General features: G+C 35.5%; 3 protein-coding genes across 3 annotated transcripts in view; 2 read left to right on the top strand and 1 right to left on the bottom strand.

The window, feature by feature from the left end:
- The window catches only part of Ipk1 (Inositol phosphate kinase 1), a 397,587-nt gene extending 395,463 nt beyond the window's left edge, over window positions 1-2,124 (bottom strand). The window contains exon 1 of the mRNA XM_067775279.1: window positions 1,962-2,124. The gene's annotated coding sequence lies outside the window, so the exon portion shown is untranslated. The remainder of the gene's footprint in view (window positions 1-1,961) is intronic.
- The window catches only part of insc (inscuteable), a 94,851-nt gene that overhangs the window by 17,822 nt on the left and 58,011 nt on the right, over window positions 1-19,018 (top strand). The window lies entirely within an intron of this gene.
- On the top strand, window positions 6,796-18,620 carry sktl (skittles). The gene is made up of 2 exons (XM_067775274.1): window positions 6,796-7,340; window positions 13,140-18,620. The coding sequence occupies exon 2, from the start codon at window positions 13,212-13,214 to the stop codon at window positions 15,618-15,620; it is 2,409 nt and encodes an 802-aa protein (XP_067631375.1). The 5' UTR covers window positions 6,796-7,340; window positions 13,140-13,211; the 3' UTR covers window positions 15,621-18,620.

Below are 19,018 nucleotides of genomic sequence, written 5' to 3'. Positions count from 1 at the left end.
TTGGAAGCAGGGCATACATTTTGTATGTCGGGGTTGATTCTGGATAGGTAAGGTTTTAACCTGTTACAGTATCCAGATCGAAGTTGAGCTAGAGTGACTAGCGTTTCCCTGGGGAGTGTGCGTTCCTCTTGCGCAAGTGTTGGGTACTGTTCTTTAAGTACTCGATCCACCAGGCAATTCCTAGCATAAAGGTCCGACGCCCGATTGTGGAGTTCACTGAGGACCTGCTTGTGTTTTTTGGCTTCATACGGCTGAGTCCTCAGGTGCCGTATTTCCTCATAATGCTTACGGCGATGACTCCTTAAGCCCCTGGGCGGTGTTGACTCATCAATCAGATGTCTGTTGGGATGCCCAGGTTTCTGGGTATTCAACAGGAACTGTTTGGTTAGCATCTCATTTCTCTCCCAGATGGGGAGTATTCTCGCCTCATTATGTAGGTTGTGTTCTGGGGACATAAGAAGACAGCCCGTGGCGGTTCTGAGAGCAGTATTTTGGCAGGCCTGTAGCTTCTTCCAGTGACTAGTTTTTAGGCTTGGCTGGCCTATTGCTTTGTAAGTGGTAATGAGCGTTTCTTTGTCTTTTCCCCAAGTACTGCCAGCAAGAGATTTGAGGATTTTATTACGACTCTGGATTTTCGATACAATTGCGCTGCATGCTCACCAAAATGTAGATCCTGATCAACATCGACGCTTCCCAAGCCAGTCGGTTCTATGTACCGGAGCGACTCGGGATTTTTCTCGACCAAGGACTGTCATTTCAGTGTAACCCCATTTAACCCCATCGATAAAACTCCACAAATCTTTTGAAGAATCTCCTTATTGCTACAAGAAAAAGAAGGATGGCCGAAAAGTGATCCCTCCGTAATACAATTTCAAAAGTTTTCGTTCTCTACTCCAGTAGCTTCCCTCTTCACACTATTTCTTACGCCTTTTTGGGTAATCTATAATGGGAAATCTTAAAAAAAAACTAAAATATCATAAATGGCAATGAGGAACTAAATTTAATGAAATTTGTTTGTTTTATGTTTTTATTTTTCATTTATAATTAGCATTTAAAATCATTTATAAACTGACAATTTACCCAACAAAGGAACGTGCAGATGATGCTTAAGATATTTTAGTTGGTAGTAAATGATAAAATCTTTTTATAATGTCCAGGCATAATAAACAATTTAAAATATTATTATCTTTGGCTACCTTGAACAACAAATGCCAATCACTTTGCTAAAACTTACTTTTTTATAGTAAATATGTGTGGAATTACTTTTGTCACTCTAAAGACAAAAAATGACGTTAACAAAGAATAATTTATAAGAACTAATTATTTTTTTAGCATTCAAGTACAATTTAAATAACAAAAAAAATTAAATTACCAATTTGTTTATTGCGTATACCCACTGAATTTTAATTAAGAAGTTTATGCGGTGACTAGTAAATACTTAAATAGTAATGTTGTTGTTGTTGCTGTTGCTGCTACTGTAGTAGCAGTACCTGCGGTATATTTAGGTCGTCTGTGCCTTTGCGGCTTTGCGGATTGCCTAAGTTGGATAAGCAAATTATGTCGCTTTCAAGTGTGCTTTACCAATATCCAATTATTATTTCAACATAGCGGTGACCCACAAAAGCTGGAAGGCTTCTATTTACATTTAAATATACAAATATATAAGTTGCTCAATGTGGTGTTACCTATTTATGGTCATTGTTCCATTAAACCACAAGCAGCAGCAACAAACCAAAAATAAACAGAAAAACCACAACAACAACAACAGAAAACCCACTTCCACTAGGTAAGTACTAATGATTGCAATGCATTTAATGCGGAAAGACCATTCAGCACCTTCTATTAGTTTCTAATTGCTTTTAGTGGTATTTTCTTATTACCTTACTTTCTTTGAAATGAAATTGCAAAAAAAGAAATGCAATTAGAAATGACTGTAATGACATTCAAAGGTAGTAACTTACTTTGATACTTTGTTTTGTAACTGCATTTTTTCCCCTCACTGGTTTCTTTACTTCGAAGAGGACGTAACTTGACCAAGTTTGTATATTATTAATTTGCATACATACATATTATTTTATATACAGTGAATATTTATATAAAAAATAAATTCTTTGAATTTATTTACACAAAAACATTTCACACTTTTAAAAGTGTCGTGACTTGCAAGAAAACGAATGTTTGAAAACTTTTATGGCGCTAAATGTTGCCACACAGCAGCAGTCTTGAGCGGAAGATACGTTAGCGTCTGCACTTGCGTGAAAGTCTTGCAACAGTTAAGGGTGTGCACAACAACAAAAAGTATGGGTGATGGAGATGTAAAATTTTTTTCTAGCAAAAATTTAATCAGTTTCTCTTTTTCGACTGCTGAATTGTATCTCTGCAGAAAAAATGGGATACAGCACGCAAAGTAATTGCTCTGCACTATAGGTCTCATAACTATGTCCGAACCAAAGATTTTTGAAAGATAAAGATGTTGCATGCGGGAACTTCAGTGGAAAGCAGCGGAGCTTCACAAAATTTTAGTAGGTCAGTTTCACCACACCACAAATTTTAACACAACTTTTAGCATAATTTAAGCACATACACTGATTGGAGTTCTAGAAGGTAAAAACTAAAATTCTGAACAGATTAGCTGAATAAAAAATGTACAAATAATTGTTAAATAATAAATACAGACAGTGGTAGTTTAACAAATTCTGCTATGATGAGTAGTGAAAGTGACCTATTAGAGTTTTATTAAGCTTGTTTCACACTATTTTTCATTCCTGCAACATCTCTATCTTAAAATTGTCTCTGTCCGAACTGGTGCTGCTGTGATGTCGCAACAACAGGGAAATTTGTACCGACAGCGGTGAATTATGTATATATGTATATGTACATATCGACCTATCCCAATAGAAATGTCGTTACTTAAAAGTTTTGTTAAATAGTACGTGCCCTAGACATTATGTTAATAAGACCGTATCTCAGAAAGTCGGTTAAAAAGGTTATAATTGAATTTCAAAAAAATTGTGATAGAAGGATATTAACTAAATGTAGTTTAATTTCTTTTCACATCGTTAACGACTTAAAATGCTAAACTATACTATAGAAGACACATGAACCTAAATATTCTGGCTAACCAATGTATGCAAATCGTAAAAAGCAAATAAATTAAATTAAATTAAAAGCTCTTTTGACAACAAAATAATTTTTTTCAGTTACAACCTTTTTAACCTTTTTGACTTCGCTCAAATACGGCCTTATTAAGTGAATGTCTAAACTAAGTCTTTGTTAACAAAACTTTCATGTTACGTACATTCTATAAGAATAAATCAACAAATTGAATCAAATTCAGCGAACATCTCAGAATAGCCAATGAGAACGCGTTCTAAAGTCCTGCGGTGTAGTGTAACTGCCACTGCATCCCTTCAAGTGTGGCATGAGAAAAGATTTAGAAGTAGTCCCACTTTGCAATTTTCTAGTGTTTCGAAAACGCTTATAAATTTTTGTATCTCTCCTCTGTCTCATCCTCTATTATTGGCACTCCTACAGGGCATTACTATTTACTCCTATGTTATGGTAGACCTACTCTGGATTATGTAAATATGGGTCTTGAAATGTGAACGTTTTAACCTACAAATTATATTAAGAAAAAGTGTAAATTTCAATACTCACTCTCAGAGAATCCAGCCAAGGTGCAAGTTTCTCCGAACGCACTCGTCTGCAGCTTAGGTAGTTTGCTTTGTGTTCCCGCTACTCAAGGCAAATACCATGCTCATCGGGTAGGTTTTAATAATAATAAAAATTTAGCGCTGCATTTATATATGGATATTTAAGCTAATGTCCTCTTACAATTTGTTGAGACACCGCGACTCAGATGTCAATGCAGGCACACTTTTTCAGAGAAGCATTTCATGCCAGAAATGCGCTCCGTATCAAATTACCATCAATAAGCGTTGGATGGGATGGTATATTAAGTTTGGTCGGATTCCCTGAAATTGTAAATCATTAAAGGAGAAGAGATAGGTCCATCAATAACTATACCGAAACGATCACGATCTTGTTTGAATGCAATCCAATCCGCCAATTTTTTATATATTATTGTGAAATTTGGTGAGCGGGTGTATATTGGTGTCCAATTAATCACATATAAAAGCTGATCTGGTCGCTGTTTATTGAATCAGGTTGATCAGAATAGCAATACTCAGATTAAAAAGAACAAGGCCGTGATTCTGATGGATGACCTGTACAACTTTTAAACTAAGGCAACAGCTTATCTGCAAAATATGCTCGAATGAGTACATGCCTTTATAAAATTTATACGACTTTGCAAAATTATGTTGAGCAACACCACCAGCTTAATCAGAACTGAAAGAACCTCAAGCTGTTTGAAACTAATCGAGGTTTCAGACAGAGTGAAACCTATCGTGTGAACAAAATTATACAAACTGCAGAACTGCAGCTACTGGCATGTGCTGACGGCAGTAATATCATCAACACGCGCGTCGCAAGTTCTGCGTACTCTAAACAAGAAAAAAGAGCGCATTTAGGTGGGTTTGATATTGAATGAAGATAAATCGAAGTCAGCCTTGAAATCTAGCAAAGAATCACTTTTGACAAAAAAAGACACTTTGGAGTAATTATATCCAATGGTACCGATATATAGGAAATAACTTGCAAAAGCGGTTTACTGCTATTACACATCCAAAAGGTGTAAAAAGACAAAATCAAAAATGTTCCTTCTATCAAAAGATATTCACACGAACCGAATAATTACCTCAGATCACTCCCCAGAATTCTAACTTATTTTGCAAATAACTCTTGACAGAATTAAAATTTTTCTATTTTGTCTTCAGGTTAATGTTAGCGAGGTCATGGAGCATGTTTTGAATCCTCTCCTGAAATTTTTTGACGTGTATTAGCAGCCGAAATCTGTTTTTATTTTGTATCCAGATATAGCTAAACCTATTGGCGGTCGCCGTGGTGTAATGGTAGCGTATTTCGCCTACCACACCGAAGATACTGCGCTCAACATGAAAAGCTGACAAAGTTTTTTCAATTAAAAAAAGTTTGCCAAAACGGGCACGGCCATCGGTAGTGATTTGGCAAGCACCCCGAATGTATTTCTGCCAAAAATTTCTCAGGGAAAACTTAAGGGCTCCTTAATGGTGACTTATAACCCTAATACTATTTTCACACAGACGGCTTATTGAATAATAAAGGCAATTTTCTACATTAAGACGTTTATTGAGCTCAATCTTCCGTACAAAATTCGAATCTATTATTATTTCATTAGTAGCTAATCGAATGCCTAATGAAGTCAAAAGCACAATGCAACTCTGTTGGCAGCGTTCCAATTCCGTTTCCGCTTCTTAGTTTTTGGTGTGTTCAGTCCTTAAAAATGCCATTTGTCAAAGCAAATGTCATTGTCTGCATGGCGGAACGATACAAGGTGGCCGCATCGAACAGCTGATTGTAACCTTTTTATTTGATTTAATACATCAACTACCGGCGCAGTACGATTTTGACATTTGTCCATCGAATTTACAAGTACATGGAATTTTTTTCGTTTGTAGGTATGTCACCATGCTCCCACCTTTTATCGTTCCGCCATGATTGTCTGTCTCATCCTTCATACTAATCGAGCAGTTACTTATGTGTGAAAGCAAAAAATTTACCATTTCATTAGCAGGTGAAATGAGATCATTAAGTTTCTGTGTGAAAACAGTGTAAAACCAATACCAAATAAAATAGCTGATCGAACCTACCTTCTTATTGAAATCAATGTAATCGATTAATGGTGCCATACCACAAATCACACATAGGAGATTGCGCATTCACGAGTTCAAAATTGCTTCGTTCTGCGCATCTACGTCGCACTTGACTGCTTGAGCGAATGAATGAAGAGAGAAAAAATAAGAGCTTAAGGAAAATGACGTAGAATAGCCCATAAAAACAGCTAATCTTTTGTTTACATGCGCAATCTTGTGTGTGTGATTTGTGGTGCCATACCATAATGCCAACGCCATAAGCATACCATAGCCAACCAATTGGTTTTTTAGTTTTTCACCATATCCATAACTTAAAAATATTTGAGTTGGTGAATTTATTAACTGTTTGTATTTTTCATTTACTGTTTTGGATACGTTTTGACTTAGAGACTTATTTCTTGTGGAATATGTTTGTAAGTTTTTGAGTTTTCTTCATTTTTATGAAGTTTTCACGATTTTTAGGTTAAGGCACCATTAATCGATCACTTTGGAGATGGATATGGATATGGGTATGGTTACGACCATGGCGTTAGGGTTAAGGAAGTTTAATTCGGCTTTTATCTGGCTTGCAGATGATGTTCGGAGTCGGCCTTAACTATATCGGTCCTGTTCCGTTAATTTGCAGGAAATCTTCCTTAAATCTCTTCGGAAGTTGTCTCGCCTTGCATATTTTTATTCGTTTATTGGGGTTTTCGCGGCAGGTCGTTATCAACTTATCTGCTTAAAAGATATTTGTCTATATTCAATTTTGTATATTTCAACTGTTTAAAAATTGTAACCACATAAGTATTTGTACACATATTAAAATTTCCATCAGTTGGTTATATCAGTGCGTTTAATTTATATTTATGGTGTCACCTATTCGTGTTCCTGCTGGGTTGCTAATGATTGTATGCGCTTGCTGGCAACGCCAAATATACGATCGCTTTTATTTGCCGCGAGATGACTCAACGCACGCTGATGTCACACAACACGTGCTGTCTCTTTCTTTCACATTCTGTTTGACGGTCGAATCTTATCACATTTTCGCTATCGCTTGCCGCATGCTTACTCAGTCACACCACAGCAGACAAACATAGAAGTTGACTTTTGTGTAGAAATTTAGCAACGCTAATGACTTTTGAAATAAAATAGCAAATGAGTGGAGCAAAAGTTTTTAAAATATAGCTAATTTTATTGAAAAGAAGAGTTGAAAATGAAGTTTCCTTTTAATTTTTGTACATAAAAATTAATATGAAAAATTTGTTAATGTGCAGCTGATTATAAACAAAAAATAAGCTTAAATATGGACGATATAAGAACACAGTCACAAAAGAAAGCGCTGGGTACGTGTCTGCAAAGTAAATGGTTATATTACGCGATTTGTGTTTAATATATTTTCAATGCATTTCTCTGTGTTACAAAAGAGAAATATTGCTTATTGAAAATTATACATAAACGATTAAAAGATTTGTGTTCATCATTGTCTGCGCAGCTTGCACATACGCACACAACTACATACGTTCATACAAATAGGGTTCAGCTGAGGGTGTAGAACGAGTCTTGTTTGCTGATGTTCAAAGAATTAGAAAAGTTGCTACTTTCATTGTAAGTATTTTTTAGAAAAAAATTTAACAAAAAAAAAAAAAACAGCTAAAAATTGCAACTTTTATTCATCATTGTGCTAAGTAGTTAGGTTTTTCGATGAGTGATTCATAATTAAGGCATTTAGTCACCATCGACGGAACGGGAGAGCAAACAATTATTTATCAATTGCCTTGATTCACTGTACTTTGTATAGCCGGAGCATATCGCTGAGCTTTAAAGAAGCATATCAGCTGTTGTCATACACAGCGGCGGCACTATAAAGCTATTCAAGGTGAATATTTTTGAATTTCCATACACAAATATGCGCGGTATGACGACATGCCGCAGTACAATGGCATTGATGATATAAATATTCATACATATGTATATGTTCTGTCAATACATACTGGTTGATCTGCCTTGTTAGTTGCTAAAAAACATGTTCTCTTAAAGCTTCACAAAGTCAATAGCTTAATTGGAAAAATGCTATATCGCTTATTGAGCTTATTTTTAAGTTTTTTGCAATACACAAATTATTTGTACTAAGAATATAACAGGCTAAAGTCTATTCCCATCAAGTGTCGAGATCAGCAACCAGTTGCTACATACAAAAATCGCATATGATAAGAGGCTGATAAACCAGCGAAAGATAAAACATAAAGCAGACGATAAATACTATAAATTGCCTGAAATAGTTTATACTGATATACTTCAGTACGGGAAGCCTGCCAGTAATGGGATATCACTGCAACAACTCACTAATACATAGCTGTTTTTGGTAGTAACCGTATTTCGGAATAATATCGCGCAAAGAGCGAAACCATCCAGAATCACATCAGAAACTATTTCTATTACAACAACAAAACCCTTTTCTACCTTACCGCACGCACAAAGCATTTAGGTGACTCACACAAGGCTCCAATCTTACATTATGAATGATATTTCTTCTTATTTATTGAACGAAAGTAGAAATAACCACCTGAAAAAGGGGATGGCCATCTAATAGAGGCTTCAAAAGACGTTTTGTGTGGCAATTCTTAAATGAAAATTACTATTCTTATTGATATGAGAACCCAATTACAAAATTTGGCAAACCCATGGTTGACCTAACATATTTGTCACAAGGAGGACATAGTTCTGAATTACCAATTCGCTATTGGGTATGGGATGCAATCATTCAAACAACAGGTCTATGGTTGGGATTAAATGGGTCGTTAAGCGCAATACAAAGCTTTAAAGCTTTACAGCTCCAAGGCAATTTTCAACCACTCCTACTCGAGGTAAATCCTGTCATCAATGTGCTTTCCTAATAAAGAATGTGGATAACCGCATTTTTTTTCGAATATTAGTTGTTTAGTATAATATGTCTGTTGCAGAATACCCTATCCTTGCTTAGAATGGCAGAATATTAATTAATCATACTTATATTTAACAGGCGAGGCAACGGTGGCCCAAGGTTCCTCCCAGAACTAGGAACTAGGGTGGGATGACCTAACAGATTTGATGTTAATTGTTGTTGTTGTTGTTGTAGCGATAAGGACACTCCCCGAAAGCCTTGGGAGTGAGCGATGTTGATGGTTCTTTGAAGATCCGGTACGTTCCGTTACCAAGCCCGGCCATCTAGCGAACGATTTGTTATGACAACATGCGACCTTCTTGGCCATACCGCCCTCCCACCCCCTTGATCCATGCGGTGTTCGCGGTCGCCAGAGCCTAGGCTGTTAATGAAACAGGATTCACCACGGATAGGTGAGGGTGACAATTGGGTTTGGAGAAACTATATATTGCGCTGGCAAACTGAAAGGGTTGCGCTACACAAACCTTTGAATCTGGTATTTTAGTTGCCTCTTACGACAGGCATGCCTACCGCGGGTATATTCTAAGCCCCTAACCCGCTGGGGTTGTGTAATTTTAACACACTTGTCATTTTTCGCCATTACCTATTTTATACCTTAATGATTTGCCGGAGGTGCGTCAAGAAACCCATTTGCGTATATTAAAGGCAAACAATTTCATAAATGTGTTTTTTCTTTGTTTCTTAGCAGTTGTCGAGAACGCCAGTGGGTTAAGGGTGCATTTTGATCTGCAGAAATACACTGGTCAAATTGTGGAAAACAAGAAGAATTAGAGAGACGCTTGATCTACAATTCTTTACAAAAAAGTCAAATTCATCCAGACTCGTATATGCCCGGTATTTGTTGTAAACCCAGCAAGCATTGCACACTTGTACCAAATAGCATTTTAAAACTACCTCAAGTCTTCAGTCACTGACACATTTGCCCTACATAGCTACTAAGTATATGCATGTTTGTAAATGTGTATCCACAAAACGATATCTGCCTACGCCCTCAATTGGGTGCAATTAATATTTCTTCCTTCAATAGACAAGCAAACAACTTATACGGTTTTGACTTATATACATATATATGCGTGACATAAATGTTTAGTAAGGCAGTCCACTTGAGAGGCAAATACAGGAACTGCTTTTCTTTTAGTTTTTAAATAATTTTCGAACAATACAGTCAATATATGTATGTATGTATGTATGTAGCACCTTGTAGTCTCTTAGCGCTCAACTTATAAAATTTTTTTTGTCAACTGTCCGTAAAAATAGCTTTGGGCTAATAATTGTACATACGTGTGAGTGTTCATATTGCGTCCATTGTTTTTCCTATAAACTCTTGTTTTCATTTCTTTTTACACATACATTAGGCCGGGTCGATTTGTGGGGAGGCAAAAAAATCGCCCATTGCTCTGCCAAAATCATATTCTAGGGACCCCTTTGGGTCGTAGGGGCAAATTTTGAAAAATCCCACTTTGAAATGCCTATGTTTTTTCTTTTTGGAGTTTATTTTTCTCTTTAGAAATTTATTTAGTCAGAACATATGTAAATGAAAAAAATGAATTTAACTTAGTAATAGAAAAGAAATTAAAAAAAATTATTAGAAATTAGCGTTTTTATAACCCCCTTTTAAAACCAAGGCATCACTGTGATGCATTTGCATGTCGTAAACATAGTTGTGTGGGGTTTTTATTCAACCGTTTTAAAAATGAAGGTATCACTGTGACACAATTGCAGATCGTAAAATTGCTTGTGTTGTTTTTTTTAAGCCACCACAAGACACAGCAGGTAGAATTGAAATTGCCCCTACCCAAAAGTTCGACCCAAAGGTGGGGACATCAGAATTCGTTTTTGAGGTATGGTTCCTTCGGCAAAGTTTCTTATTTTGATCCCTAGAATACGATTTTCACAGAGCAATGAGCGATTTTTAAATCAACCCGCCCTAACATACATACTACAACCCTATACTAATTCAATATTTTAAAGCTTTTCCAAAACCCCATGAGCACCGAAATCGTTCATTTTATTTATATTATGCTTTTCACTTTGTAGATAGAACAATGTCTGTGATTTTTTTGGCGTTTACCTTAGCCATCGTTTACCTATGACGCTGAATATTTGCACTTACATACCTAATGTACCATGGGAACTAATTAATTTTCGTATTTAGGAAGATCAGCTGTAAGCTATTGACTCTTTACTCCTCACATTTTTAGGTACATTCTATGTGCTTTGTGGAGAAGCTTTATTGGTTGTATCAATTGTGTTGTCCGACTCTGGTTGTCTAAAAAGTCCGCTAATTTGATTTTTCAAAGTGCCGAAGGCTTGTCCAGTTTTTTTTGTTCAGTTGTTAGATAATACAATTGTGCATGACAAGTTATTTGGATACAATCTTCACATTGACGTGCGAATATTTAGCAAAGGCGGCAGATTTCTTTGTTTTAATAGTTCAGAAAGCTTGGTTTTTCGATAATTTTTGGATACATATTTGGAAATATCTGTGTAAATAATGCTTAAATATAATTTAACTTGGATCATCTTTGCTTTTAGTTACATCTACAGTAGCCAAGTGGCACCAACTCACAGAGTCAATCAGTAGTAACACCTGACTTTCACTTAATTCTCCTCATACTCATAAAATTGTTATGACTATGGTCTATTATCTACTTAGTCATTGGCTCTTCTAACTACCTGCATTCAATTGTTCGCCGTAAACAATCTTACTGGCATCCGCACAACCACACAAGCCGAGATTTATATCTAAACAGAGTTATGAGTAATAAATACCATTGGCGCCCTAGTACGAGCTCCAGTAAATCTTTTGATTAAATACAACCAACATTTTCGATTTATTTCTTTTTTATTGGTGACACATTCTCAATTTCATTTGCTCCAACTTATACACATTCAGCTGCTACACCGACAGCAACAATAGACAATCAAGGTTTAGAGTGCTGTGTAAAGATAGGTGGAGATGCGCGTGTCATGAGATTGACAACTTTTCAACCACACCCTCAGCACATAACCATATCCATACCCATAAAAAACGTTGCAATGACGCTACTGCTGCACTTGTACGCGTCTGGCATTTCTATTTGTTTGGTCAGCTTTATTTTATTTTTATTTTTTATTTTGCAATTATGCTTGATTCTACTATTCTTCGCTCAATTTAGATGTGGGGGTATCAGGCGGTATTGAAAGAGAAATGCGCGCAACAAATGTGTTGTGCAACGCTTCATTGCGCTATTACAGCTGTCCGGCATGTGCACTTGACGCTGAGTACGTGACCTTTTCGCAAGCGATTACTTTTTAGAGTTAAGCTTTTCGGGATCAACAATTGTGCTGGATTTTTTACTTTAGGTTCTTTTTTTTGCATTTAGAGAATGAAAGGATTGGGAAATAAGGCGGAAATGATTGCGATTTCCGTGCTAATTTGAAATTTTTTATTGCCAACGCCCGTATTGAATACAAAAAGTATATGCCAGAATGGGGATTTATGCGGTGATTGATTCACAATTAAAAGTTTAGAAGAAATAAACTAATGTGAACCTAAAAAAATTAAAACCGAAAAATAAAAATAAAATTTTTTAAATGTAAAAAAAACAAATACCTAATTATTTAATAGATTTCAAACGGAATCTAAGTAAAATTAATGACATGACAAACAAAAAAAAAATTAATAAAAGAACATGAATCGAAATTAAAAAAAATTTAAAAGTTTAATAAAAACAAAATAATAACGAAATTGGAAAAAAGTAAAAAATATCTACAAAAATATAATTAATATTAGAAAAAATAAAGAAACATCACTTAAAGATAATAAAAAAAATCAGAACCACAAAAAATCATAATAAAAAAAAACATACATAGTTAAAACCATACAAAAAAGTAAAAAAAATACTTTTTAAAAACTGAAAATTTAACTAAAAATTTTGAAACCAAAAAACAAACTTTAAAAACTAAAAAAATTGAATACAAAAAAAAAATAAAACTTTAAAGACTAAAAAATGAAAGACAACATAATAAAAGAATTAGAAAAAAAAAATTAAAAAGAATTTTATAGCGAAAAAAATTAAAAGATAAAAAAAAATCAAAATAAAGCTAAAATAAAATTAAAAAATGAAACAAATTTACAATAAAATAGAAAATTTTAAGTTAAATTAAAAAAAAAAACCATCGCCGTTTGTAAACTTTGCAATTTCTTTAATATCAAAAGAAAAAAAATTGAAAAAATTTTATTGAAACGATTTTAAAAAAGAGAAAAGAAAGCACAAATCAAAAAGTTATATAGACCACACAGACCAGTAGGAGAAAGTGATATTCTTGTAGCGATACAAAGGCTTCCAGGCACTTTTTTATTTCAAAAATTTATGTTTTTTAACAGAAACTGAATGTTGCAACTTTTAATTGTTTTTATATTCTAATATAATTACCTGCAAAGTAGGTTCGTCAAATTTTTTTCTTTTGCAAAATTTCAGACTTTCATTTAGAACGCGCCATATACAGCAACAACTTGGTAATAGCATTCAAAAACACAAACTGTCAACATAATGGCGACTGGAGAGCTAGCTGGCGAGACCATTGAAATGAAGACGGCCAATCAGCAAGTGCCTCCACCTTTACCAACAACTCCGCCACCTACTGAAATAGAAAACACTGCCGCTATTCACGTTTCTACACCTTCACCTTCAACATCAACACAATCACCGACGCGGTTTGTAAATAACATCACCATACCAGCACCAAATGGCAGTACAGAAGAGAAAATGGCAACCACCGATGAAACTATAGCCCATTTAAAAGATGCACATCAAAGTACGAATGTTGTAAATAATATTTTACCTGTACTACCATCCACGTCACGCAGTATTTATAGTGAAGCAGCCGCCTCACGTGGTGGTGATGAGTCCACACTGCTAATGCAAGCTGAAATGGCAAATAATGCAAGACAGCAGCCACGCCTGCGCAGCGCCAGTTCAGTGCTAGATGCAAGTGTGTCGCGTAAACCATCAACAACAGGAAAACATGAAAAGAAAATTGGTCACAGACGTGTTGATGAAGGAGGTGAAGTTACCTATAAACGTATACAATCGAAACAGATAATGGGTTCCATACAATTGGGCATACAGCATACGGTTGGCAGTTTGGCGAGTAAACCGAAACGTGATTTGTTGATGAAAGATTTTTGGGAAATGGAAACAATTGCATTTCCACCCGACGGTTCGTCCATTACACCAGCGCATCATTATAGCGAATTTCGTTTTAAAGTGTTTGCACCCATTGCGTTTCGTTATTTTCGTGATTTGTTTGGTATTGCTCCAGATGATTTTCTTATGTCGATGTGTGCATCACCTTTGCGTCAACTCTCCAATCCTGGTGCATCAGGTTCGATATTTTATTTGACCGACGATGATGAATTCATAATAAAGACTGTACAAAAGAAAGAATGTGAATTCTTGCAGAAATTATTACCTGGGTATTATATGAATTTATCGCAAAATCCGCGCACATTGCTGCCCAAATTTTTTGGACTCTATTGTTTTCATTATAACACCAAGAATGTGCGTTTGGTAGCAATGAATAATTTGCTACCATCTGATATTAAAATGCATGCAAAATACGATCTGAAAGGTTCCACCTTCCGGCGGAAAGCGTCCAAAGCTGAAAGACAAAAAGCCAGTCCAACATTTAAAGATCTTGATTTTATGGAACATCATCCGAATGGCATATTTCTCGAAACAGATAAATATAATGCGCTTATAAAAACGATACAGCGCGATTGCATGGTGTTGGAGAGTTTTCAAATTATGGACTATTCACTGCTGATGGGTATACATAATTTGGATACGGCACAAAAGGAAAAACGTGAAGAGCGCATACAAAATGCACGCGCTAAACTGCAACGCTCTGACGAGTTGCGTGAGACGCAAGATCCGCCGCCCGATTATAATCAGCCACCTACAATGATTGCTGCTGGTTCATCTACGGCGGTGCAATCGTCAGGTATAGCGCTGAATCGTTCGCGTAGCATGAATCGTCAACGTCTGGTAGCGCATTCCACAGCGCTTGAGTCCATAACTGCCGATATGGATATACCCTTGGAAGAAGATGAGGATGTGCCTGCGGGGGGTATACCAGCGCGTTCAGAAAACGATGAGCGTCTCATATTGTATATAGGCATAATTGATATACTGCAATCATATCGACTGGAAAAACGGCTTGAACATACGTTCAAAAGTATTATATACAATGGTGATACAGTATCAGTGTGTCGACCTTCCTTCTATGCGCAGCGCTTTCAAAATTTCATGGGTAAAACTGTCTTTAAGAAAACTCCCACATTTCCTTTGAAACATTCGCCAATGAAGCGTAAGATTTCAACGACCACCTTTCGCACACCACAACGTACGCCATCACAAAATTTGGCATCACATACACGACCACCTCTCTTAACTGGTTCAGCAACGCCACCCCCCGCCTTTGCTGACATCTCTGAAGAAGATGCTAAAGCAACTTCGTCTACAACAGGCGGCATGTATCGCTCCACAGGCGCAATTAGTAGCGCGCAGTATCAGCCACGACGCGCCTACGCAAGCTCGAATCGCAGTGTTATTAGTAGCGCCACATCCGATTATAGTGATGATGATGTAGCGTCCAGCAGTGGCGCGCGTTCGCCTGTGCGACGACCGCAATCACCACAACTCTCCAAAACCGATGTGCAGTTTACGACAATTGGTTATGATGAAGAAGATGTGCCAGCGTATACGAAACATGATGATCACGTTGATCACACTACCACCAACACAACGCCAGGCATGTTGGTCAATAGTAAAATGAACGTGATGATGAGTAGCACTGAGGAGATCAATGCTAATGGTACACGCAAAACAACACTTGTCAAGGCGGTGCAATCACAACAAACTTATACAACCACATTGGTTTTGAACGATGTTAGATGAGTTGCTAGATAGTGCGTGGGCGGCATTGTATGGATTAAAAGTTGGAATGGACCAAATTTTTTTGAAAAAAAAAAAAAAAAAAAAAAAATACCAAGTATTTGTTACATGTAATTGAGTAAATAAAATTCGCATACATAGTGGGTCGGCTTGAATGCTTATAATAGATACAAGCGCGCTTAATATCGTTATAACCACTTATTTTTATACCTAGCACCATAATGTAGTAATTTGGCTAAAATTGTAAATCGATGAAGCCATATCTGTCAGTTCGTCCGATCACCGTTTTGTCAGTCCTGCTGATTGATAGAAATTCTACTGAAATCTTATCAAAAACGAAGCCATTGTGATAATTCAGTAATTATATAGTTTTCCTTTACCGAAACTTACGAAAAACATTAGTTTTGTGATGAGTCAGTATATGCAGCTACAAAAATTTTGTATATTTAAAATGCGCGAAACCTACGACAGTCACATGCGCCTTTTCACAGTCGAAACAAATTTCGAAGACGAAAATATTTTCGAAATCGAAACATGTTTAAATGGCATAAAACATATGTATATCAAGCTAATTTGTAGCAAAAAGTTAAAAAAAATGAAAAGTATATGACACCAAAAGGAAGAGAAGCTCGGCCTACATCACCTCGAATATATATCGCGCCAAGTTATAATTAATTCACTTTTCAATTTCGAAAACATGAAATTTGTGATAATTCAATGCAGAAAATCTAGAAAACCGACAAAAGTAACGCGAAATCAGAAGAACTATCCTCACACACACTTTTTCCAAATCGAAAATCGATAGCAGCGACATCTAGCCAATGGGATATGTAAAATATGTAAAAAAAATATGTTTATGAACATAGACAACTCTCAATCCTTCTCATTTCTTCGATATCGAAAATTTTCAAACACCGATACCTTTTTCGATTTATATCTCAGAAATGTAAAATTTTTTTGTTATCACGCCCACTTTTCTAAAAATATAATTCCTTTCATGCAGCAACACGAGCTCTTGTATTATAACATTATAACTGACAACAGTCACGCACGTTTTTCTGAAACCTAAAACTTTCGAATTTCGAATTTTCTTCCAAATTTCGCGAAATCTTATTACGACCACAACCACTTCTTCATCGAACTAATTAGGATATTCAAAATTTGTAAAAGCCGTTTTTAACGCTCTGCTTTTGTTGTATTAACGATAAAGACACTCCCCGAAAGCTTTGGGGAGTGTTATCGATGTTGATGGTCCTTTGCCGGATATAGATCCGGTATGTTCCGGTAAAAAAGCACAATTAAGCCCGACCATCTCGGGAACGATTTATATGACCACATTAAAACTTGTAGGTCATCCCGCCCTACCCACCCTCTAGTCCGATGAGGAACTTGGGGTCGCCAGAGCCTCGGCTGTCGCTGAAACAGGATTCGCCACGGGTAGGTGAGGTTGACAGTTGGGTTGGAATAGCATTACATATACTGCGCTGACAACCCCTTGAGAGGGTTGCGCTATACAACCCCTTGAATTAATTTGGCATTTTAGTCGCCTCTTACGACAGGCTACCTACCGCGGGTGTATTCTAAGCCCAGTAACCCGTTTTCGAAATCGAAAATTTGATTATAACCGTGTGTGTTAATAATATCTCGAAAATCATGAAATCTAGGAAATATTATATAGCGGAATCGGAGAAAGTAACACGCACTTTTTGAAACCGAAAAACTATAAAACCAATTGCGGAAGATATTAGATAACTTCTCCGATATCAAAAATATCTAAACAACGATTTCTCATCCTATATGCATCCCACAAACATGTGTAATAAAAATTTTGTGAAACTTGTTTCTGCACCATATTTTGATTTAAAATTGTTTAAGCTTTTACGAAATCGATAACTTTCGAAAACATTGGGTGTCACAAATTATGTATTGGGTATTTTTTAATATTGAAAATCTACGAGCTTTAGTATTTTAAGAAATTTGAGAGCAGGAACTCTGGTAATAGAAATAAGTGTGTACTAATGATATCAGCACCCATTTTTCGAATATCGAATAATTCGAAAAACGGAAAACCCATAGCGAAATATGTATGTATATAAATTTCAGTTTCAATCGAATTCAGCTTCGCCTATTTTTTATTAGAATTAGAAAAGTGAGAGCCAAGAGTGGAACTAAATGCGCATGCGCAGCGTCGCTCTAAAACTTATTGGAATCTCAAAATTTTTTAAGTATGAATGTTTTTTATTGTAACGATTGTAAGTCGATTGTAAGTGCATTAATGAGAGTATAACTGTTTTGTGGTACGGTGCTATTGGTCTTAAAAAAATAAACGAAATTATAATTTATCTAAAAGAATGTTCATTTGCGCTCGAGTATAAATTTAAAATGCTTTAATTAATTTATTAATATAGCAACAATGATAACTTATGGTTATCATTTTTTTAGATCTTTAAACTGGCATTTTATATTAAATTTGTATTTTAGTTGGCAATTGTGAAAAGAGGAATGTATTGTATGCTATTGTAAGTTAAGAGGCGAGAACAAAAAATCTAAAAGAAAAAAAAAAACGAAAAAATTGTAATTGAAGTTGAATTGTGGGGAAAAATTGAGTAAATTATGCAGTGATATAGATTTTTAACAAAAGCGAAAACTAATTAGTATAACAAATTTAGTACATACAATAATTTAATAAAAAAAAAAATATGCGAAATGCGTCGGAACATTGTTTGTTTGTTAACATTTAAACATTGGTATTTGAAAAGAAATTAGCTAATTATTAAAAATTTAACTTTTATCGCTAGTCTTAATTATTATAATTCTTAATTGTATATAAAGTTAAAACCGATTAAACAAATATATAGCAGTTACTATAAACATAGTATTAAATTATTATAAAAATTGTAACAAAAATACATATCTTAATGTACCTATATAAAACATACATTATACATGCACATATACTACGATAAAACATAATAAATGAATGCGATTTGCTTTTTAAAAATATTTATTTATTTTTTTTATTAACATTTATCGTGAAACTATTACATTTTTTATAAATAACGACAAATATTCTAACAGCTGATTACCTAAAAATTTAAGATTTTTTTTTGTTTTTTGCTAATCTTCAAGTAGTTAATGTGATCAATTACCTGCCGCCAGTTTGACAATTTCTATTGCTGCCCGTCTTTGGCGATTCTCTACAGCTTAACGTCTCAGATGGAAAGTATACGGATTTGTGAAGTCAGAAATGATACATCGAATAATAGTCAGCAGCATTTAGGATTTGTTGAGTTCTGCACCACAAATATTCACCCCTATTCTGCATTTCGATTACGTTCCCGTTCTACGCTCCGCTTTAATGGAAGTTGTGTATTCTACATTAGGACGGGATCGTAACGAGA

This window comes from Eurosta solidaginis, chromosome 3 (genome assembly GCF_040869045.1).
Source record: "Eurosta solidaginis isolate ZX-2024a chromosome 3, ASM4086904v1, whole genome shotgun sequence".
Taxonomy (NCBI): Eukaryota; Metazoa; Arthropoda; class Insecta; order Diptera; family Tephritidae; genus Eurosta; species Eurosta solidaginis.
The sequence above is the reverse complement of the archived record's forward strand: the minus strand, read 5'-3'. Positions and strand labels throughout refer to the sequence as shown.